Source organism: Mustela nivalis (genome assembly GCF_964662115.1).
Source record: "Mustela nivalis genome assembly, chromosome: 20".
NCBI lineage: Eukaryota > Metazoa > Chordata > Mammalia > Carnivora > Mustelidae > Mustela > Mustela nivalis.
The window spans coordinates 4047969-4071756 of NC_139039.1; the positions used below are offsets into that span (position 1 = coordinate 4047969).

The 23788-nt window shown below is 41.9% G+C and overlaps 1 protein-coding gene across 2 annotated transcripts in view; it reads right to left on the reverse strand.

The window, feature by feature from the left end:
- Nucleotides 1-1570: 1570 nt before the first annotated feature.
- CHRNB3 (cholinergic receptor nicotinic beta 3 subunit) overlaps nt 1571-23788 on the reverse strand; it is a 29393-nt gene continuing 7175 nt past the window's right edge. Inside the window, exons 2-6 of one of the 2 annotated variants that reach the window (XM_082715209.1) lie at nt 19017-19168; nt 17901-17945; nt 4618-4727; nt 3509-4391; nt 1571-1722 (exon numbers count right to left, since the gene is read on the reverse strand). In XM_082715209.1, coding sequence (XP_082571335.1) covers nt 1588-1722; nt 3509-4391; nt 4618-4727; nt 17901-17927 — 1155 coding nt within the window. In that variant the 5' untranslated portion in view covers nt 17928-17945; nt 19017-19168 and the 3' untranslated portion in view covers nt 1571-1587. Of the gene's footprint in view, nt 1723-3508; nt 4392-4617; nt 4728-17900; nt 17946-19016; nt 19169-23788 lie in introns of those variants that run through there. The other variant, XM_082715208.1, reaches the window with a different exon arrangement.

Consider the following 23788-nt stretch of genomic DNA (forward strand, 5'->3'; position numbering starts at 1 on the left):
ACTGCAGTATTATCCACCATAGCCGAGGTATGGAAACAACCGAAGTGTCTGTTGATGAATGAATGGATGGAGGAAATGTGATCACACACACACACACACACACACACACACACACACACACGCAGCAACGTGATTCAGCCTTAAAAAAGACACAAATCCTGTCGCTTGCAACAACACGTGAATTTGGAGGGTATTGTGCCTAAAAGTGAAAAAAATCTGACAGAGAAATACAATGCTGAAAAAAAGATCAGAGTCATAGAAACAGAGAGTAGAAAAGAGGTTGCCAGGGGCCGGTGGAGAGGGAAGTTATGAAGAGGTTGGTTAAAGGGTATCCACTGTCAGTTATGAGATGAATGAGTTCTGAGGATCTGATGCACAACATGGTGACAAGCTGGTCACACTACATTGCATAATTAAAATTTGCTGACAGTAGAACTTAAATATTCTCATCAAAAAAAAATGAAGAAGAAGAAAAAGAAAAAAGAAAAGAAAGAGAATGGAAAGCCTCGAGTGTACTGTTGAAATGGATTAGATTGGGTTCAGGGACATAAAAACCCATCATTAGAGAATGTTTGGTCCTTGTATTTTCTAGGAAAAGGTAACGGGTATTAATGGCTGCACTCCCGGTAACAGACGGCACTGTTTCTCTTGTCAGTTATTTTGATATGACCCTTTAAGCAAGTCGCAACTCACAGTAGGCTCTTGTTTCAGCATCAGAAAACCTTTATAATGTTCTGAATAATTCATGAATACCACCTACCTGAGAGGCCACCACATTCAAGAGAGACTATTTTCTTCCTTCCTTTTTTTTTTTTTTTTTAAGATTTTATTTATTTATTTGGTAGAGAGGCAGAGCACAAGGAGGCAGAATGGTGGGCAGAGGGAGAGGGAGAAGCAGGCTCTGCACTCAGCAGGGAGCCTGACTCTGGGATCATGACCTGAGCTGAAGGCAGCTGCTTAACGACTGAGCCACCCAGGTGCCACAAGAGAGATTATTTTCAACAAATACCATGTTTGTAGGGAGAGGAGAGGGACTTCAGTTACCAGACATCTTGGAATCTTCGTGAAAACCAGTGTGCTGTGCCAGGTCTGTCCAAGCGAGGCAATTCCCCCTGATGGTTGTTGAGATTTGCAGCAACATGACACACAGCACCAGTCTGCAAACTCGGGCAAAACCACCCAGGACACCAGCGGACGCAGGAGGCCCAGGTCTGAGCAAACAAAGAGCTTGACCAGGAGGAGACAGTCTTGAATTCCCAGTGTGCGTCCTTGGCGGGGCCTCAGTGCGGCTCTCTGGGGGCTCCTCCAGTCCACCAGCAACACGCCTAGTGCGTTCTGGCTGTGATGTCAGGCCTGGAACCTACGAGTCCCTGAACGTCTGGGGAAGCCAAGGCAGGGTCCCTGAGGAGCTCCAGTGGCAATGAGTTTACGGTGGGCAAACCCACATTTGCCAATGTTTAGTTTCCCTGAGTCCCACCCAGGCCCTTCTAAGCAGCTCATGCATTTGGATACTGTATGTACAGCTAGCTGGAGGTCAGTCCTAAGGTGTAATTTTGTCTTTATAGTATTTTAGACGGCTCTGGATTGCTAGTGGGAACTGTGGAGCCACATCCTCAAAGCAGGAGTAAAGATCAGAACAGAGCCGGTAACTGACACTATCAGAAAGAGCCACAGAAAGATTCGGTCCAGAACTTGGGCTACGAATTTCCAGTCTTGAACCACCTGCAAAAGAGAAAAAGATGCCTTCCTTTCAAGATGCAGGGCAACTGTTCTGAACTCACTTCCAGGGATCAGAAAGGGGTAATACTCAGATGTGCAGGGCTTCTGTTCTCAAAAACGCATGTGTGAGTGTGGCTGCTGCACCTCGGGAATGCCCGGAAGCCACCAAGGACAGCGGTGATCAGGACAGGATGGCAATCCATAAGGGAGAGGGGAGACTGGGTCCCTTTGGAGGAAAGGAAGTTAGGGGACAGTGGGCAGGACGCTATCAGAACAAGGTCAGAGCACGAACAAGTTGAGAGGTGTGGAGGACAGGGGCTAGTTCCCTTTCGAAGGAAAAGAAATGTTCCATTTCTCTTCTGTGGGGAGTTTGTAAAGATGGAACCGAACAGGAATTCTTGAAGGGGCGTAGGTACTGATGGAGAGCCTGAAAGTATTCAGCACACATAGAGCTTTAGGAGTAAAACTCTGGGGGAAAAACACAAAGAAGACACATGGGAATGTTTCAAGTGTCAACCTTAAGTAGTGGGATTGTTAATGATTTTAATTTTCTTGTTTATGTTTTTTGTAATTTCCAAATTCCTTACCCTGATAAGATGTTACTTCTATAATTTTTTAAAAGGCTATTTGAATCTTGGAATTAGAATTTTTAAACACTGTAAAGAAACAACAACAAACAACCCTAAGAAAAGCCGAAATGTCTGTTCTATACCAGCATTTTTCCTAATGCTTTAAAAATGTTTTTCAGTAGATGAAAAACAGAACAAATAGTGAGAGACAATATACTAGGTAGCATCTAGATAGAATAATAGAAGGATATTTCTTTATAAAAATTTTTTCAGCACATGATATGATGAGCACTGGGCCTTATACACAGCTGATGAATTATTGAACACTACATCTGAAACTAATCATGTACAATGTGTTGGCTAATTAAATTTAAATAAATAAATAAATAAATAAAAATAAGAAATTCTTTCATAATTTTGTTTATGGGATCAGGCTCTTGGCACTAATTTTCACTGACTTTAGAGTAAAGTAATCGAACGCTCTAAATTGGTCTGTAACTTGTTTTAAGCAGCAGATACTATCTGAGTCCACAATTGCCTTGAGTCTGAAATCCACAGTCTCACCACACTTCTTTCTTCTTCTTCTTTTTTAATCTGTAAGCTAAATAACTATGCCCTTTTCTCTCACCAAAGGAACAGTATTCTATCTGTTAGCACACTATATTTGTATATTAATCCCAAAATCTATTCTGTTCTTTTGTCTATTATTGGAATTTTTTTGTCTTTTGTTTTGTCTATTTTGTCTGTAGTCTTTGCCTTTTGTTGGGGTTCTTTGTCTATTACTGGGATCATTTGTCTATTTTAGGATTATGTTAATCCCCAAATCTATTCTATTCTTCTGTATATTAATCCCCAAATTCTGTTCCTTTATTTCCAAATACTACAGATGGAAATAACCATCATCGCACTAAAAATGAGAGATATATTACCAGAGACCGGGATAACCAACTTAAAATGTAAAATTAAATTATTTTAAATAGAATCCTGTCTAATTATAAGGAATGGTGCATAATTTACACTTCCTTCACTTTTGCTCCTTCTGTTTCTGTGAATGCATCCTAAAAATCCATATTAAGATTCTTACTGATGTCAGGGCTCGCTTAACATTGTACATGTGAAAAGCAGAGAGTTAACAGTGTCACGTCTAAACACTGTATTGTCAAGAGATGTGGGAATGTTGGTTCTTGCACACCTTGGTGGCCCTGTTGGGATGGACTCACCTGGTTGATGAAATGCTGCTTTTTCACATGCCTTGAGATGTACCTGATGGAATCAGCTGCCTTTTCCAAGAAAGCAACAAGAACGGTTTCTCCATCACTCACCTGTCTCTGTTTCCTTTTTTCTAGAGTTTTACCTTTCACCACTGGCTGCCTTTCATCTTTATCTGGGAAAGAGTAGCGATCCACGTGGTCCTTCATACAAAGCAATGTAGGAAGTTTTTGCAGAAATAGTCGTTTCACCCAGGGGGCCATGGGGTGGTAAGTGGAAGAGGATCTGTGGTGAACGTTAATCACGAAAACAGTCACAATAATCGACAGGGTCACGAAAATCATAATGAACAACAGGTACTCCCCAATGAGAGGAATGACTTTGGAGGAAGACGGGATTATTTCCTCAATGACCAGGAGGAACACAGTCAGGGAAACCAGCACTGAGGTTGACAGGGACAGCTTTTCCCCTTCATCAGAAGGGAGATAGAACACGAGCACAGTCAGGAAAGATAGCCCCAGGCAGGGGATGATCAGGAAGAGCGTGTAGAACAGGGGCAGGCGGCGCAGGACGAACGAGTATGTGATGAACGGATAGGAGTAGACGCCGTCTCTCCTGTTGCCCTTCATCCCTTTTGCGTGGAGGATCTCCCATTCTCCGTTATCGAAGAAGTCCTTTCTGTCAACATTTTCATTGATCAGAACAAGGTCAACCATGGTTCCATCGTAAGTCCACGACCCGAACTTCATGGAGCAGTTCTGCCGGTCGAATGGGAAAAACGTGACGTCCATGGTGCATGAACTTTTGTAACTGGCGGGAGGCATCCAGATGACCGTGCCGTTGGATCTCACGATGGCTTTGGTCATGAGGGAGCCTTCGAACCGGCCATCGGCACTGTGGTGAAAGCGGTTGAACACTGATGAGTTGAGTCTTTGCCCACCCGTCCCTCTACTTTTCACATTTATTACTCTTCTACCACAGAATCAAAACAATATTTTAGAAAAGAAACGGTTCTCCTCTTACTCAAAGTTGTACATTTCTCTTAATTATTTTGCCAAAGTCAGGCTTTTCCATCTCTGGTCCTCAGTGGACCAGGGTATTTTTCTTCTGGGATACTTACTTTTCAAAGAGAACTATGTCAGGAAGCCAGAGAGATTCTGATGGAACTTTAATTGAACGAATTCCACCGTATTCATCAGGATTCCAGCGTAATTTGTGGTCTGTCCATTCCTGCATCAAAGGAGCGCACTGTCATTTCATTCTGAAAATTCAGTGTATTGGACTTTGGAATCTTCAAATTTATGTTTATTTACCAAATCCTAGTGTTTTATTTAAAAAAGGAAATCCATCCATTTTAGATCTTACGACCTTGCCTGTGGTTCATTACACTTCTCAAGATACAGGTTGAACTAGCCTGGCCTCCAATCTTGCCTGGCCCACACGGCCATCCTACCTGGGATTTCCAAAGTTGCCATATATCTACCTCCCAATGAAGAGTCCTGGCAACAAACACCACTGATCTGTGATCTATTTTTTCAGCTTCTTCTCTTTTTTTTTTTTTCAGCCTATTTTCTCTTAAGAAGCAAAAGAAAAGCAATGATAATTCTAACTCAGTTTATTCTAGAAGAGTTGGTCCAGTAATATTTTCATCTCATGATAATGGGCACAAACAATTTTGAATATCACTCAAGAGTCTTGAGCAAACATCCACCCACTATGTTATTATGAAACATTCAGTATCCACTGACTAGTCTTGATGACATTATAACTTTAATCCAATGAAAAAATATTTTCCAAGAACTTCCTTTTAAGTTCTAATCTGAATTTATTTTGTGACCACCCAATTATAGTTTTAAATTATATCCCTAATATTGTTAGCCTCCAGATACCTACATATTTTTCCTCATAATAGAATGAAATCATTTAGCATATTTTACAGGAGCTAATGGACCCAGGTTAACAAACCTGACCCCTAATTGATTGGATTATGAAGGTCAAGAGGATGATGTATGGATGATCCAATTATAGCAGGATGGACTTTCTTAAAAAGATTTGGGTCCAGAATCTGATGAAATCTGACCTGAAAATTAAATTCTTCTATCCTACTGTCCCTCATGTAGACAGCTGAGTAATGATGTAGGATAATATTAAGTGACATTTCAGAAAGTCTGAAGAGTGTGCCCAGTGCAAGCCTTCCTGTCATTAAAAAATCAGGAGTCAGCAGATGGGTAACTTCACTAGATGGTGAAGTATTGAAATATGCATGATGCCTGAAAAAGTACGAGACCGTACACCCCAGATATGACGTTGTCTATCCTAGACAATATTTGTGAGGCTTGATCCTGGAAAAACAAATTGAAAATGATATGGGTCATTAAAAAGCTATGATCTAAAGGATAAAAGACTGCATGCCTATTTATGGAAAAGCACGCACATGAAGATGGACAGTTTAAGAGCCCAAACTTATAAAGTATTTATCATGTTTACTTGGTACTCACAGGCTTCTCTCATTTTTCCTCCTCCTCTGCCCATTTTGAAAAGCAAATACATTTTCCTTTCTATGAATAATTTGTCTCCTGCTAAGGAGACTTGTACTACCAGCAGCAGGTCTCAATCTTAGAAACGTGGAAAGGAACTCTTTGTTTCCCTTGCATTCTGTTTACTTTCTAAAAATTGACATACAATACAGTTCACTCTTTGCGTATGGTTCTATACGCAAACATTTGTGTAATCTCTACCACCGTGAAGGTACAAGAACAACTCTGTTGCCCAAAAAAGTTTTCCTTGTGCTGCTCCTTTGTAATCAACTCCTCCCCTCCCCCACCCCAGGCAACCAGGATCTACTTTCTGATCCTATAATGCTGCCTTTGGTCATAAAAATAGAACTGATCATAAGGTAGACAGCCTTTCGATCCTGATTTCTTTTATTTACCATAATGCATCTTAGATTCTTCTATATTAGTAATTTGTTCATTTTTATTAGTTGTAGTTTTTCCCTTGTATGAATATACCACAATTGATTTATCCATTCTCTGGGTAGGATGTTTGGATTCTTATAGTTTTTAATGACTACAAACAAAGCCACTATAAACATTTTGTGCAGCTTTTTGAGTAGAAAGCATTCTTTTCTTCTTTTGGGTTAATACCCAGGAGTGGGATGACTGGGCCATATCCTAAGTGTACATTCAACTTTATATGAAACTGTGTCCCCGAGTAGCTGTCTCATTTTGCATTCCCACTAACAACGTACGAGACACCCGGTTCTTTGGCACCTTCTCCAGTGCTTGGTATTGTCTCCTTTTTTTACTTTGGTTAGAAGAGTTGTGAAATTGTATTCTCGGTTTCCAATATGCATTTTCCTAATGACTAATGGTGTTGAGTATTTCTTCATGTACTTTTTTGTCACCTGTATATCTTATTTAGTGAAGTGGCTGTTAAATCTTTTGCATATTTTTAAATCACGCTGTTTGTTTTATTACTGAGTTTTTAGACTTCTTTATATATCCTGGATAAAAGCCTCTCATCAAATATTTGAGTTGCAAATAGCTTCCCACAGTCTGTAGTTTCTTAATTCTCTAACCAGTGTCTTTCACAAGATAGAAGTTCTACACTTGGATGAAGTTTATTTTACCAATTTTATCTTTTATGAATTATCTCATACCTAAGAAATATTTGCTGAACTTAAGGTCACAGAAATTTTTCTTCCATGTTTTCTTCTAGAGATTTTATAGTTTTGGGTTGTACATTTTGATCTAAAATCCATTTTGGTTAATTTTTTAATTATGGTGTGAATGAGGTTTTTGGTTTTTTTCTCATATGGCTGTCCAATCGTTCCTGTACCTTTTGTTGAAAAGACTAAATATTCTCCATTGGGTTACCTATACATGTTTGTCAAAAATCAACTAACTGTTAACTGTGTGGGTCTATTTATGGGCTCTTTGTTCTGTCTTGTTTATCTGTGTCCCTCCTTTTCCCAGTACCACTCTCTTTTAACCATCACTTTCCAGTAAGTTTTGAAATTCTGTAGTGTGAGTCCTCCAACTGTATTCCCCCTTTTCAAATCATTTTGGCTATTCTTGTTTCTTTGCTTTTCTCCATAAAATTTTAAATCAGTTTGTTGCTATCTATAAGAAAAATCCTTCTGAAATTTTAACTGTGGTTGTCTTGAATCTATAGATTGGTTTGGGGAGCACTGACATCACAATATTGAGATTTCTGACCTAGGAAAATCATTTCTCACTCCATGTGTTTAGGTCTTCTTTGATGTTTTTAATCAGTGTTTTGTAGTTTCAGCTTATTAGACCCTGTACATATTCAGTTAGAGTTATACCTAAGTATTTAATGTTTTTTGACGTTATTGTAAATGGTACTTTGACATCAAGAGAAAAAATCCAATTGTTCATTGCTAGAATATAAATAAATAATTGATTTTTGTATGTTGACCTTGTATGTATCCTGTGACCTTGTTTAAGCTCATTTAATTTTAGAAGTTTTTTGGTAGATTTTCTACGTCAACAATTACATCATTTACTAATAGAAAACTCTATTTCTTTTTTTCCAATCTGAATGCCCTTTTTTAAAAAATACTTTATTTATTTATTTATTAGACAGAGATCACAGAGAAGCAGGCAGAGAGAGAAGGAAGCAGGCTCCCTGCTGAGCAGAGAGCCTGATGCAGGGCTCGATCCCAGAACCCTGGGATCATGACCTAAGCTGAAGGCAGAGACTTTAATCCACTAAGCCACCCAGGCGCCCAATCTGAATGCCTTTTATTGTATTTTCCTTGTGTTTAATCACTGGCTAGGACCTTCGGTATGACATTAAATAGGAGTGGGAGAGTAGATATCCTCGCATTGTTCTTTTTATTTTTATGAAATTTTTTTTAAAAGATTTTATTTATTTATTTGACAGACAGAGATCATAAGTAGGCAGGGAGGCAGGCAGAGAGAGAGGAGGAAGAAGGTTCTCCGCGGAGCAGAAAGCCTGATGTGGGGCTCAATCCCAGGACTCTGAGATCATGTCCTGAGCTGAAGGCAGAGGCTTTAACCCACTGAGCCACCCAGGCGCTCCCTCTCATTGTTCTTAATTTTGGGTGGGAAGCATTTAGTTATTCACCATTAAGTATTACATTAGCTGCTGGTCTTCTTAAATGCCTTTTATTTGATTAAGGAAGATTCTTCCTATTTCTGGTTTGCTGAGATTTTTTTTTTTTACAGATTTATTTATTTGAGAGTGAAAGAGAGAGAGTGTGAGTGAGGAAAGGGGGAGAGGGAGAAAGAGAGAATCCCAAGCAGACTCCCAGCCCAGTGTGAAGCCCTACACTGGGCTGGATCCCACAGCCCTGATATAAACATGTGAGCCAAAATCAAGAGTTGAACACTCAACAGCTGCTACCCAGGAGCCCTAAGATTCTTTTTTTCTTAATCACAAACAGATCCTCAGTTAAATAAAAAGCTTTCCATCTTCTATGGAGATAATTACAAGATTATTCTTTAGTCTCTTAATGAAATGAATTATATTGATTGATTTTCTTTTCCTTTTCCTTTTTTTTTTTTTTCCCTTAAGTAGGCTGCGCACCCAACGTGGGGCTCAAACTCAAGACCACAAGGTCAAGAGTCACATGCTTAACCGACTGAGCCAGCCAGGTGCCCCTATATTGATTGATTTTCAGATGTTGAACCAGCCTTGCATTCTTTGGATCCACCCCACATAGTCTTAATGTATCACAGTTTTATGTAATACTTCTTCTTGTTATATAAGAAAAAAAAAAATAGGTAGACCACTGCCTTACAAAGAATAAGGATGCCCTGGCAAGGAGGGTGTCGCTCTAACTGTTTTCCTGATGTTTGAATTCAAATAAAAATACAGTGAGGTTTCCTTGAGAAAAGACAAAGTCAGTGAAATAGGTGGCAGGCACCTTTATGTTTTTGCTACTAAAGCATTGTTAAAACAACATTTGTTTGTAGATGTAAAAACTACATTCCAATAATTCACCAAATATCTAACACAAATTTGGGCTAATTACAAGAGAGGAAAGCAACACATACATTACCCTCTTAGCAGTGGGAGTTCTTTTCTTTGGGAGTGTTTCTATGATTTTTCAGTACAGCTGTAACATACATTAAAAACCTATTTTGTGGCTGTGCTGATAATAGAATAAAAATGGCAAAGTAGAGAAGTTACCAAGTGCCGATGATGTGCCAGGCATTGACCTAAGTGCTTTATATTTATTAATGCTGATTTCTTTAATAACCTACAATGACCTATTAATAGTGCTATATTAGATGAGGGACCTGTAGCTCGGAGGGTTCAAGTGACTTGTCCCAGGCCACACAGCTGATCAGTAGGGAAAACAGGATCAAGTCTGTTGTATATGACTGGGTATGCTAAGGGCATCTTAAGTCCAGGAAGTGCCTTCCACATTGACTAGGACATGAAGGGAACTCCCTGGAGGTGTGCCATGGTCCAGCAAAAGCCATATCCTGTACTCTTTTCCCTCTTCCCATGCTACCTTAGGGTGAAAAAATTTGTGATTTAAAATTCTTCATAATGTCAATGGTTTGTTGAAGCTTTCGGTGGCTCCACTCTCAAGGATGTTTCCAGTGTTGAACGTTGTAAGGCTTATTAACTTTGTACTCAAGCTAAAACAGTAGCTTATTCCATCTTTTCCTCTGTTAAAAAAAAGAATATGAAGATAATAACAACAGAAAATCTGGTTGGCCTTAATGGTAAAATATCTGTCCAAAGGTGAAGGAATTATGCAAATAGACATGTTACACTGTGTCTAAGTTTGTGGACAACCAAGGGAAGAGAAATTACAAGATGAAGAGGAACTGTTAATGACAGGAGCCTTCAGCTGACCTCCACTTAGGCAAGACTTCATTCGAGAAGAAAGTGGCATGTCAAGAGCTCTTTATAGAAAGAGGAGAAAAATGAATTCAGAAATAAAGTGGATGTATGTTGCTTGCTGCCTCAAGTTCACCTGCCTTGCTGCTGGTAAGAGCACCCCAGTTTCCTCTTGGGGAACTACCTACTGCACTGTCACTCACCAGATGTGGGTGGATCTAACTCTTCCTTCTGCCCCAGAAAGGGGGCTGTACCTCACACCTGCCCACTGTGATCTTCAGAGATGGCAGGTGACCAAATGGGAAACAAAAAAGTGGGATAGCATGAATCTTCTGGAACAACTGGAAAAGAGGTTGGCCGTTCTCTCTCTTGCTGAACTTGAACACAGGTAGCACTTTGAGGCTGAAGCTGATACAGCCACTAAAGGAGGGCTGAGATGAGATTGGGGTCATCCAGAGGACGAGGAGCCCAGAGACGTGCACAGGGAACACCAAATAGTGCTTGAGCCCCTGGATCAAGCTGCATGTAATGCTGGCCTTGTCCCTCTACTTTCTAGGCTGTGAAAGCCAATACATTCTATTTTTGCTGAAGCCAGTCTGGGTTGCGTTCTCTGTCATGCGCAACTGAAAAGTTCTCAGTGATCCTGGGAGAATCTGAGTAGCTCTCAAACAAGCAGTGGGCTGCCAGAAGGCAGGTGGTGAGCCCCAGGTGCAGACACAGACTTGGGCAGATTGGCTGGAACTGTGTGCTTATGAACTGGCTTGTCTTGAATGGACAATGTTGGTGAGTTCAGCCACAGAGTACAATCTTATACTTCCTCCATTTGGAATGTGAAGATTGCTGCAAACAAAATTGCCTGCTTCTTGGATACAGTGTCCTCTCCGCTCCAGGCACAGCTGTCTTTTCCCATGCCTGGTTCCACCCTGTAGGGAGGGTGGATAGCTACAACGCTGGGGCTCCTGCCTTTTTGCAAATCCCAGCAAATACATACCTGGTTTTACAAGCTGTTCTAAGGGAACTAGGGCAAGCCCTAGGGTGTGGGACTTTTGGGTCAGAAAGGTTTGCCTTGCTCACCAGATCTCTAACTGCAGAATGAACAGCTGCAGCCAGAGAGAACAGAGCGGTGGTGTTTTATTGGGCTCACGGTCTGGGGGGGAATGATGCATTCCACTAGTATGCAAGGCATGTACTCACACAGAGCCTACCGCTGCTGCTCTGTATTCCTGGCCTGGGGCCACCTCGGAAACAAATGAGCACACCTAGTGGTCATTGCTCTGAAGAGGGTGCCATTTGGATATAATGGCAGGGAACATTAGGGTGGACAGGGAAGGTAGTTCTGAGAAGACAACCTTCAGAAGTTGAGCCCTGAATGGTAAGGAGGGGCAGTGAGTGGCAGCGTGAGGCAGGGAGAAGGAAGGGGGCTTGGGAAGGTGCTGGGGCAGAAATGAGTGAACATGAAGGAGGGGTGCATTGGATCCTCAAGGAGAACATAAAGAGATCTACAGGGATTTAGGTTTCTTTCTTTCTTTTTTTTTTTAAAGATTTGATTCATTTATTTGTCAGAGAGAGAGAGAACAAGCAGAGGGAAGCAGCAGGCGAGGGAGAAGCAGACTCTCTACTGAACAAGGGGCCCAATGAGGGGCTTGATCCCAGGACCCATATCATGACCTGAGCCGAAGAGAGACACTTAACCACCTGAGCCACCCAGGTATCCCCTAGGTTTCATCCCAGACCAGTAAAGAGAAAGAGGCCAAATGGGGCTTTGGTCAATGCTGTTGACTTTGGAGTACCCAGAAGAGCAAGTGTACTGAATTGGAGTCAGAATCCCTGAGTCCTCCACCTGTATGGTCCTTTACTGACTGTACTCCTTTCTGAGGTGTCCTTCAGAACCAGACCTGGGGAATCAGAGATTCTCCCTGCCACATCCGTCCAGAGGGGTTCCTTGAATTTCTACCAACATACACATCCATCATGATGCAGACAGAGCCCCATGTCCCGGGACCACAACACGTGCTAGGTCAGAGTGTCAGGGTGAGGGTTCTGAGCCCCCAACCTCTGTCTTGGCTAAGGAGCTCTGAGACCTTCTGGTTACTTCCTGTTCTCTTTGAAAGCCTGGGGGCATCTGGAGACTAATCTCCTGTCTCTCCCTTCTTCAAGTAAGAGATTACAAATAATACCCTGTGTTCATATAGCATGTTCCAGCCAACATTCTCAAAGCCGTTGACAAACATCAGCACTATCACGAAGCAGTTCTCCGGTGGAGAGCTGTGTCATTGCAGGAAACAGGAGAGCACAGGCTACGTCAGGGGCCAAAGAGCAAAGTTAATCTGTGACTGAGAAAAAGAGGGGAAAATAGCTTTCTTAATTGTGAAAAGTGCAATTTCAAATCCACATCATATATATTCCCTTAATTTTTATTTAATTTATTTAAATTATTATTTATTTATTTAAATTATTATTAATTTTTATTTATTTATATTCCCTTAAATTATTTTTCTTACATACATTATCTGAAATATCACTCATAGATGTCTGGCTAATATCCAGAATAAAATTTCACTTAAACTGAAATCAAAGACTTTTCACTGAAAAAAAAAAAACCAAAAAAAAAAAATTCTCCTACTTATTCTTAGTTTAATACTAAGTCCAAAAGATGGTAAGGAACAAGTAGTGCCTTGATTTGTAGCCTCTGGGACCTCCCTGGGATCTTCAGTTATCTAAAAATCAAGTGTGAAAATCTTCTTTTTTTTTTTTTAAGATTTGATTTATTTATTTGAGAGAGAGAATGAGAAAGAAAGCACTAGTGCCGGGCGGGGGAGAGGGGGAGAGGGAGGAGCAGACTCCCTGATGAGCAGGCAGTCCGAATGTGCGATATGCAGCTCCATCCCAGGACCTTGTGGTCACGACCTGAGCCAAAGGCAGATACTTAACTGACTGAGCCACCCAGGTGCCCTCAAGTGTGAAATTTTTAAAACAAGTTAAAGTTGGTTCTTAAAGACAACAACATGCCATATTATATATCTCATATTCACATTATAACCATAAGTGGTCAGGGCCAAGAAATGAGATTTGTCAATAAGGATGAAAAAGCCTCCAAAGGTGGCAGGAGGAAATGACATTTATTGAGTCCCCACTACACACCAGATAATATACCAGTCGCATTCACACACACGATCGCATTTTACCTCTTAACAACACTGTGAGCTAGGCATCGCCGCTCTTTTATAGATGAAGAGACTGAGGGTCTGAGAGGCAAAATGACTTGCCCAGATTTACATAGCAGGATTTCGGATTCCTAACTCCTAATTCCTCCTCAACTTTCACTCAGGGTCCACCCAACCGGCCTCCTTTGCTAAGGTCTGCATGAGGCTGGGAGAAGAAAGGAAGAAAGGAGAAGATGCTGAGTAAAGGTCAGAGATACAGGTGGTGGAAGGAATTAGACTTGAGCGAAGATCCCCCTGACCTTTAGAGCAAGGCCAAGCCTTCCATGGCAGGTTTGTTTCTGATTTCTCCTTCGAGACCAGCTCCAGGGGTCTAGCCTCTGAGGCCTGCATATGTTTACTGAACTTTTGGTTGGTGTAAAAGGGGAACCAGCTGTTGGAGAAACAAGGCTACTTTGAGATGCTGGCCTTGGCAGACATTCAGGCAGTTTTCTTTTCCTTGGGGAAAATGAAGGGGGTAGGACAGCAACGTGCTCTCAGCTGTAATGAAGTGCGGTTGCTCAGAATCTTACTGTCTTATTGGTGTTAACACCTGACGGTGCCTAGCCCAGCGTCTTACACGCCGTGCCCAGTGCATAGTAGGTGCCCAGTAAATGCTGTTGAGTGAGTAATTTTGACATCTGTTGTCTTAGAGATTGCTCACATGACAGTCTCTAGGCCAGGGGTTCAACCCTTTATCATCAAAGAAAGGGTGGTTTCATATCCCATTTTCCTTTAAGGTGTTTGCAATGCAGTTTTCCTAACCTTGAACGTGACGGAGCAGAATCTGAGCAGTGAGGCACTAAGTACTTTCTCATGTAGTTTTAGTGAGTCAGTGTTAATAATCTATTTATGATTTATGGGGTTTTGATTACTCCCTGGAAGTAGGAAGGAGGAAGACAAATGAGTTTCCAAAATAAGATCAATAAAATAAAAATAGCTCCACAGAGAGGACTTTCTCAGGATGTCACTAAATTTGTGCTCGATAAAGTCTTTGGTTAAGAGGATGGAGGAAGAACATCTAAATATACCAGAGAAGAACTATGGAAATAGAGGATAAGACAGAAGAATTGCATTAAAAAAAAACCAACCGAGCATCTCAGTTACGGAAACTGTGTGGAACACGTTTTTGTTTCAATACGAAGTTTTATTCTCTCTGTGATGCGAATCAGGGAGCATTTTACAGTGTCTGGGTGGGAAATGAGAAAAGAACAGGGGTTTCTCGTTTTGGTCTTTGCTCTGGCTGAGGCATACAAGGGTGGCTGGGAAGAGTTTCCTGTAGGTCTGTTCTGGCGTGAGAGCTTTGGGAAGTTAAGTGATTGGGAAGGGCATACAGGGGTTCACAACTTCTCTTCTTTTTTGGATTGTGGAACCTCTACTGATCATCTAAGACCTAACTTAAATACCTCCTCCCTTGGGGGCTTTCCCTGATTTTCTCCCTTTCTCGCTGTCATTTTTGTAATGACCCAGTACTTATGTAGATTTTCCTTAGGGTGTTTGTTTATTATATCGCCATCATTATTCTTCACACAAGTTCCGCTGTGTCCTCTCCGTGAAGGCAGGGCTGTATCTTACTCTTCATATACCTGGGATCTAGCAGAGTGACTGACACTTAGTAGGTTCTCAATAAACCTTGTGGAATGAATGGAAGAGGGAGTAATCCTTACTTCATTCCCTCCTAAATGCCTTTTTAGACCAGATGTCGCAGAGGTTGAGGCACCAAAACCTTAGAAGACAGGGACTGGGGGTGCCCGGGTGGCTCAGTCGTGGGGCGTCTGCCTTCAGTTCAGGTCATGATGCCAGGGTCCTGGGATCGAGCCCCGCATCGGGCTCCCCGCTCAGTGGGAGGCCTGCTTCTCCCTCTCCCTCTGCCCTTGCTTGTGCTCCCTCTCTTGCTGTCTCTCTCTCTCTGTGTGTTAAATAAATAAATGAAAAAAATCTTAAAAAAGAAAAGAGGAAGAAGACAAGGACTAGGAAGGAGCTAGTCTCCACAGGGACAGCACTGAGCGGAGCACTGGACATCTTCCATGCACGCCCTAGTGCGAGGCAAGGGAAGGATTTCTTCATCTGAGCCCAACTTCACTTAAGTGCCCAACCTTGGACAAGTCACTCCGGTTCTCCAATGTTCAGTTTTCTCATCTGCAAAGTGGGAATCCTAATAGGACCTACCTCATAGGGTGGTTGTGAGAATGAACTGAGTTTATTCCTATGACACACCCAAGCACGGCGACTTAACACTTAGGACGTGCTTTAATAATCCTTAGGTATTATCATTAGCTACTCTAAAACTGAGATCTGTATAACACACCCATTTTTTTTAAAAGATTTTATTTATTTCCCCTCTCTCTCTGCTTGTCTGTCTGCCTGCTTGTGATCTCTTTCTGTCAAATAAATAAATAAAATCTTAAAAAAAAAAAAGAAGTCACGGGGATGAAAAATACAGCGTAGGACGTGTAGTCAATGGTATTGTAATAGCGTATACGGTGACAGATGGGAGCGACACTTGTGCGAGTGCGGCATAAGGTCACCATGTTGTACACCTGAAACTAATGTTACATTGTGTACCAACTATAATTTAATGAAAAAAAAAATCTGTTATCCTCATTACTTCTAGAAAATGGGACCCTGAGTCCCCAGGCTGGCTTTTCCAAGCATCAGCTTGCCCCATTCCTATGGATTTCTCTTGCTCTGTGTTGGGTACCGGAGATGCTTAGATTGTGACCCTGTCTTGACCTGAGGCCTTCACCAGGCCCCTGGGATTCTCGTGGCCCAGCTTTGCTGGAAGTCACTTCCATAGTCGTAGTTAAGGTCTGAGGAGCCGTGGCTTCTTGTTTGCTTCCACTGAAGTGACCTCGTGCTTTCAAAATCTCAGGCAAAGTGAAAAGTATAAATTTCGAAGGCCAAGAGTCCCTGGATTGCTGTTTTATGTGACAGCTTAACGGAAGATTAATCTCAAGGAGCAGTTGGAGAAGGACTTGTGTGTAAAGCAGTTGAGAGGTTTTTTGTCTGCTCTATTTTTGTTAACTTCCTAAACCCATTTGCACTCTAAAAGTTTTTATCCTCTCTCCTGCAAACTCAAATACAGCACTTCTTACTGATTTTTATTAACTCAAAATATTTCTGAATTCCACAGCCTCTAAGCTACGTCATGGAAGAAGGAGATGGGTATACAGAAAAACATGTTTATTTGAATTGTATTCTACTATCTGTATTACCAGCTTACTATTTTCTCCTAGACATCTTTATTCGCAAGTAAAATAAAGATCCATTTCATAACTTGCTAAGATATCTACCAATTAAAGAATCAGCAGAATAGAGAGTGGTAAAGATGATAATAATTCTTTAACTTTGACCAAAGTTTTTGAGTGGGAGAAATATGACATAAAGGAAGCCCAGGGAATCTCCTTCTGCTTCTATACCCTTAGCAGAATGGAACAATGTCTCCTGAACCTGAAGGTAATTAACTTATTTCAATAAAAATGAACAAAAATAGAGTGTATGTATGTTAAAATTCAGTGAGATATTTAAGATTCCTCACCAGGAAGATTTAAGTCTATCAGGTTAGACAATTACTTGGACATTCAGGGAAAAAACAAACAAACAAACAAGTAATTGCTGACGACAGCAACAACAAGCAAAAATAAACAATGATACCAAACTTTTCACCTCCTATCAAAGAAGTGTCAATATTTTCTCCTTTCCATTACCTATGCAAAATTGGGCTTTGAAGGGTAGCTACTTCCTGATCATTCTAGGACGAGCTCCTCCGAGCGGATGCTTCTGGTTTTAGGAAACAGGGCCCAGTTGAACTAAACGCGAGCTCTCTAAGCAGGGATTTGAACCTATTCAAAATGCCTTTTTAGTTATATGAGGAAAACATATCGTCATTTTGTTTGTCTTCACTTTGTTCTGAAATTGACGGTGAGAGGCCTTCGGCCTTCCCTGTTTCTCTTTCTAGGGAGCCATGGGAAACATTCCTCCCACCGAGGACCCGTAGGGATGAGGGAGAATTTAAGATCGCTGATTGCCTATTCCAGATGTGGTACCTTAAAGAGGGGGACAGTGGCAATCTGGAACTCCCCCCCCTCCTTCTCCAGGTAGCCAGGGAGCAGGGCCGAGGCCTCGGTGTCAGAGAGTCCCCGCCAGGCAGGCCTCTGGGCTTCTAGCACCTGTTCTCTGCTCTCCAACTCCCGCAAAAGAAAATTAAGTAATGGACCCTTCCCAGCCATTCCCAAATATCTCCCCAAGGAACCCAATATGCTCTGTAAAATAATTGTTTTTCAAATGGGTGTCTTTCTAAATAGAAAAGCATGGAAATAATTAGGTTAGCAGATATAATGCTTGCACTGACAGTTACCTGTTTGAGCCACACATTTGTTGTCATCAGCTGATTCTTTTCATCCTAAGAAAGTGACAATTAGGAAGATGTAAATTCAAGTAAATGAAGTTGTCTTTTAGATTTTTTTTTTCTTTTGTCAGAAAGACCTCTCTGACACATACATTTGAAGTATTCAAAGTATAAAGGATTCTCAACTGAAACAGTTAAACAGCCTGGGATCCTAAAATACTATGCATATTTTCTTTAAAACAAAAAAATAATAATTAAAGCAAGTAGTAGTTCATTGTGGTGATATTTATCTAAAATTGCATAACCCAGAAAGCATGGTAAGGTGGCAAAGCAGAATGAATATGAACTAAATCAGAGATTGGATTTGTGTGATTTTCTAGAAGGAATCTTTGGGCATTGAATCAGCTGGGGTGGGTGAGTGTGTGAGTGTTGGGACAGGGATTGGGGCAAGATGGGTTATTCTGGAACTCTGGGGACTTTGCAGTCATGGGACTTTGCAGGATGACTTTGCAGTCATGGGCTTGTTGAAGTTCACTGATTTCCCAGGATGCCAATCATGGCAGAAGTGGGAAACAGGAACACTTTGAGTGGAGAATGTTAAGGTATGGGTGGGGCAGGGGAAAATGTAGGGTCCTGAGGGGATTCAAGAGGGTGATGAGCTCACTGGGCACTTACTCGGGTGCCAGCACCATCCGCCTTCTCTCCCTGCCAGCACCGCCCCCCAACACCCTCATGCAGTCCAGGTGACACCGACTTGGCCTGGGGAACAATGATGAACCCTGGGCGGGCTCGGTTCTGCCTTCTCTCCTGCCCCTCGCTTTTCCCTGGATGCTCCTTCTGGTGCTCAGCCAACCCGCCAGGGACAGTGCCTGTCCCAGCAACCACATCCGACCCCCAGCAAAAGGTTCCACACGAATAGTGCCGCAATGAAAATTTACTCCACGACACTTCACATTCCTTCCTCGGGTCATTTCACTGGCCTCTTGGGGCAGATTTTCTCTCACAGGAAGCTATTTTTAAAATGGAAATGGCAGCCATGGGGAAAGAAATCAAAATGAAATCTCAGACTCACAAACAGGTTAAGGAATGCACGTTCTTTTCAGCTTCGTGCCAAGGACCACTCACCACATCTACGAGCTGAGATATTTTCAATCCGAAGTATACTTTTATGGTGTCATTAGAATTTAATACAGGGCGCACCCATTTCTGATAACCTTGGAATAAGTGTCTGAGGAGGGCATCTTCACTTTCCGCAACTGATTGGAATCCTGCGGCGGCTGTAAGAATCATGAGGGAAACCCGAATTAATGGGGAAGTCATAATAGCTGGCTTAGCATCCCACAGCCGGAATCATCATATAGTCTACACAGCCCGGTGCAGCAAAGGCAGCTTTGAGTGAACAGGGGTTCTTGAACCATTCTCCATGCCCACAACACAGGGCTGAAAGTTGACTCTGTGCTTTATCCAGAACGTGGCTCTCTCACAGGGTTTTCCCATCATGACCTGAGCACCAAAGAATCACTTACAACCACCCACTTACCCTCTACCTCACATCTCACTTGAGATGCCACCTCCTCACAGACATGGTCTCTGCCCATGTGTGATTGTCCACCACTGCACCCTCTTTGGCTCCCTCATGTCCCTTGCCACAATGTGTTGTGAATTTGTCACTGTCTGTCCTTTCCTTGAGCTCCATGATGGCAGGCACGGTATGCATTTTACTTGATGATGTTTATTCAGCACCTGGAGCAGTGCCTGCCCAAGCACATACCCATGTTATATCTATTTAATGAATGAACCAATGAAAGGAATACGTTGGAGCCATTTTCCACGCATTTGGCACATATCCATGGAATACCTACCACATCCTGTGTGTTATTCATTCCCTTGCCATCTTCCTGAGACGTCTTCCCTTACAAAGACCTTCCCTGGCTAACGACCAGGTTCTAACACTCTTCTCTACACCTCCACGACTGAGGGCCTAAGAAACACCCTAGTTTCAAGCTTTGACCCACAGGCTAAATAAAGAGTCTAGAGTCTAGAGATAAGTTTCGTATCTTTCCAGTGTTCCCATCAAATTTAAAGCAAGGAAGCTTTGTGGTTGTCATTTTGAATATAGCCCCTCTTGTATATTCAGTACCCTATTAATCTCCTAAACAACCCATTCTGCACTGTGTGGTTTACCAAAGAGAATTTTTTTCCCACTGAGAGACACATGATGGACAGTGATCCCATGCAAGACACACCCCAAAGTTTCCCGATCAGAATGTAAAAATTATTAGTAGGAAGAAGAGCGTACATCCCCTGTATGTGCATAGACCTTCAATTTCTCAGGGAGTAGCCATTAAAAACCCACTCTTTCGGGGCACTTGGGTGGCTCAGTTGGTTAACCAGCTGTTTTCTGCTCAGGTCATGATCCCTGGGTCCTGGGATCAAGCCCAGCATTGGAATGCTTCCTGCTCAGTGGGGACCCTGCTTCTCCCTCTACCTCTGCCCGCTGCTCTGCCTACTTGTGGCCCCTCTCTCTATCTCTCTGTCAAATATATAATAAAATCTTTTTTAAAAAATCCACTCTTTTTAGATGGAAGTATAATTAATGTGCAGTTTCAGGTGTACAAATAATGACTCAACAATTCTATACATGACTCAGGGCTCACCAACATATGTGAAGTCATCGTCTGTCACCAAACAATATTATTACCACCTTACTGACTATATTCCCTATGCCATACTTTTCATCTCTCTGACCTTTTTATTCTGCCATTGGAAGTCTGTCCCTCCAGTTACAAAATAATGAATTGAAACCCACTCTTAATGTTATAAAGCGTATTAAAGTGCAAAGAGATAGAGAGAGATGGAGAGAGCTGTAACTTACGTTTGTGCTTAGTTATTTAAAAAGCCAGCTGTCAGATGATATGATACTATATGTGGAAAACCCAAAAGACTCCACTCCAAAACTGCTAGAACTTGTACAGGAATTCAGTAAAGTGTCAGGATATAAAATCAATGCACAGAAATCAGTTGCATTTCTCTACACCAACAACAAGACAGAAGAAAGAGAAATTAAGGAGTCAATCCCATTTACAATTGCACCCAAAACCATAAGATACCTAGGAATAAACCTAACCAAAGAGGCACAGACTCTATACTCAGAAAACTATAAAGTACTCATGAAAGAAATTGAGGAAGACACAAAGAAATGGAAAAATGTTCCATGCTCATGGATTGGAAGAATAAATATTGTGAAAATGTCTATGCTACCTAAAGCAATCTACACATTTAATGCAATTCCTATCAAAGTACCATCCATCTTTTTCAAAGAAATGGCACAAATAATTCTAAAATTTATATGGAACCAGAAAAGACCTCGAATAGCCAAAGGGATATTGAAAAAGAAAGCCAATGTTGGTGGCATCACAATTCCGGACTTCAAGCTCTATTACAAAGCTGTCATCATCAAGACAGCATGGTACTGGCACAAAAACAGACACATAGATCAATGGAAGAGAATAGAGAGCCCAGAAATAGACCCTCAACTCTATGGTCAACTAATCTTCGACAAAGCAGGAAAGAATGTCCAATGGAAAAAAGACAGCCTCTTCAATAAATGGTGCTGGCAAAATTGGATAGCCACATGCAGAAAAATGAAATTGGACCATTTCCTTACACCACACACGAAAATAGACTCAAAATGGATGAAGGACCTCAATGTGCGAAAGGAATCCATCAAAATCCTTGAGGAGAACACAGGCAGCAACCTCTTCGACCTCAGCCGCAGCAACATCTTCCTAGGAACATCACCAAAGGCAAGGGAAGCAAGGGCAAAAATGAACTATTGGGATTTCATCAAGATCAAAAGCTTTTGCACAGCAAAGGAAACGGTGAACAAAATCAAAAGACAACTGACAGAATGGGAGAAGATATTTGCAAACGACATATCAGATAAAGGACTAGTGTCCAGAATTTATAAAGAACTTAGCAAACTCAACACCCAAAGAACAAATAATCCAATCAAGGAATGGGCAGAGGACATGAACAGACATTTCTGCAAAGAAGACATCCAGATGGCCAACAGACACATGAAAAAGTGCTCCATATCACTTGGCATCAGGGAAATACAAATCAAAACCACAATGAGATATCACCTCACGCCAGTCAGAATGGCTAAAATCAACAAGTCAGGAAATGACAGATGCTGGCGAGCATGCGGAGAAAGGGGAACCCTCCTACACTGTTGGTGGGAATGTAAGCTGGTGCAGCCACTCTGGAAAACAGCATGGAGGTTCCTCAAAATGTTGAAAATAGAACTGCCCTATGACCCAGCAATTGCACTACTGGGTATTTACCCTAAAGATACAAATGTAGTGATCCAAAGGGGCACGTGCACCTGAATGTTTATAGCAGCAATGTCCACAATAGCCAAACTATGGAAAGAACCTAGATGTCCATCAACAGATGAATGGATCAAGAAGATGTGGTATATATACACAATGGAATACAATGCAGCCATCAAAAGAAATGAAATCTTGCCATTTGCGACAACATGGATGGAACTAGAGCGTATCATGCTTAGCGAAATAAGTCAAGCAGAGAAAGACAACTATAATATGATCTCCCTGATATGAGGAAGTGGTGGTGCAACAAGGGGGCTTAAGTGGGTAGAAGAAGAATCAATGAAACAAGATGGAATTGGGAGGGAGACAAACCATAAGTGACTCTTAATCTCACAAAACAAACTGAGGGTTGCTGGGGGGAGGAGGGTTGGGAGAAGGGGGTGGGATTATGGACATTGGGGAGGGTATATGCTTTGGTGAGTGCTGTGAAGTGTGTAAACCTGGTGATTCACAGACCTGTACCCCTGGAGATAAAAATATATGTTTATAAAAAATAAAAAATTAAAAAAAAAAATCCAGCTGTTCTGAGACATTGCAACTTGAGCTGTTCTCAGCGAGCAGAGCTCCACTAAGGAGCAGGTCAGCTGGGTGGCCGCCAGGATAGCATTCCGTAAACTCCCTAAAACCTTACTGGAAGTGAAGAGGGTGGGAGTTGACATTCCCTGAAGCCTTCTGAGGGACGGGATATACTTCATGAATTTCCCTCCCCCATATCTGTTTTCACTTCTTTCAAAATCCTTTGCACTCTGATTATTTTCCACCATCCCCACTGGTCCCACCCAAGTCACAGGGTCATCTCTTGGATTCATGTGTTGCTTCATCGTTTCCGTTCGTGACCCCTTCACAGCCGATTTTCTGCTTAGCTCCAGAGCCATCTCTTACAAGCAGAAGAAGACCATTTCAGTTCCTGCCCAAACCCTCCAAATGGCTTCCCATCAAACCCAGAAGAGGGACAGATGGGTGGCTCAGTCAGTTAAGCCTCCACCTTCAGCTCAAGTCATGACCCCAGGGTCCTGGGATAGAGCCCCACGTCGGGCTCCCTGCTTAGTGGGGAGTCTGCTTCTCTCTCTTCCCTCTGCCTGCTGCTCCCCCACTTGTGCTTGCTATCTCTCTCTCTCTCTCTGACAAATAAGTAAAATATTTTTTAAAAAATGTAGATCCCCTAATTTAAAAATACTTAAAAAAAAAAAAACCCAACAAAAAAAAACAAACCTAGAAGAGATGTCTCATGTTCTTACTGCTGTTTCTCAGGCTGTGTATGGTCCCTATTCTCTCCCACTCCTCCCTCAGCCCTCCTCCCCAGGGCTTCAGGCCCAACTGCTCTTTCCGGAACATGTCCGTGTACTTCTGTTTGGGGCAGTCTCTTGCCCTGTACAGACCCCATAACCCCACCCTCCTTCCTTCATTTTATCCTATTTTTGCTCACATGTCATCTCCTTGAAGAGGTCATTCTGGGTTATGAAATCTAAACATCCCTGCTCACAACTTATCCCCTTCACGATA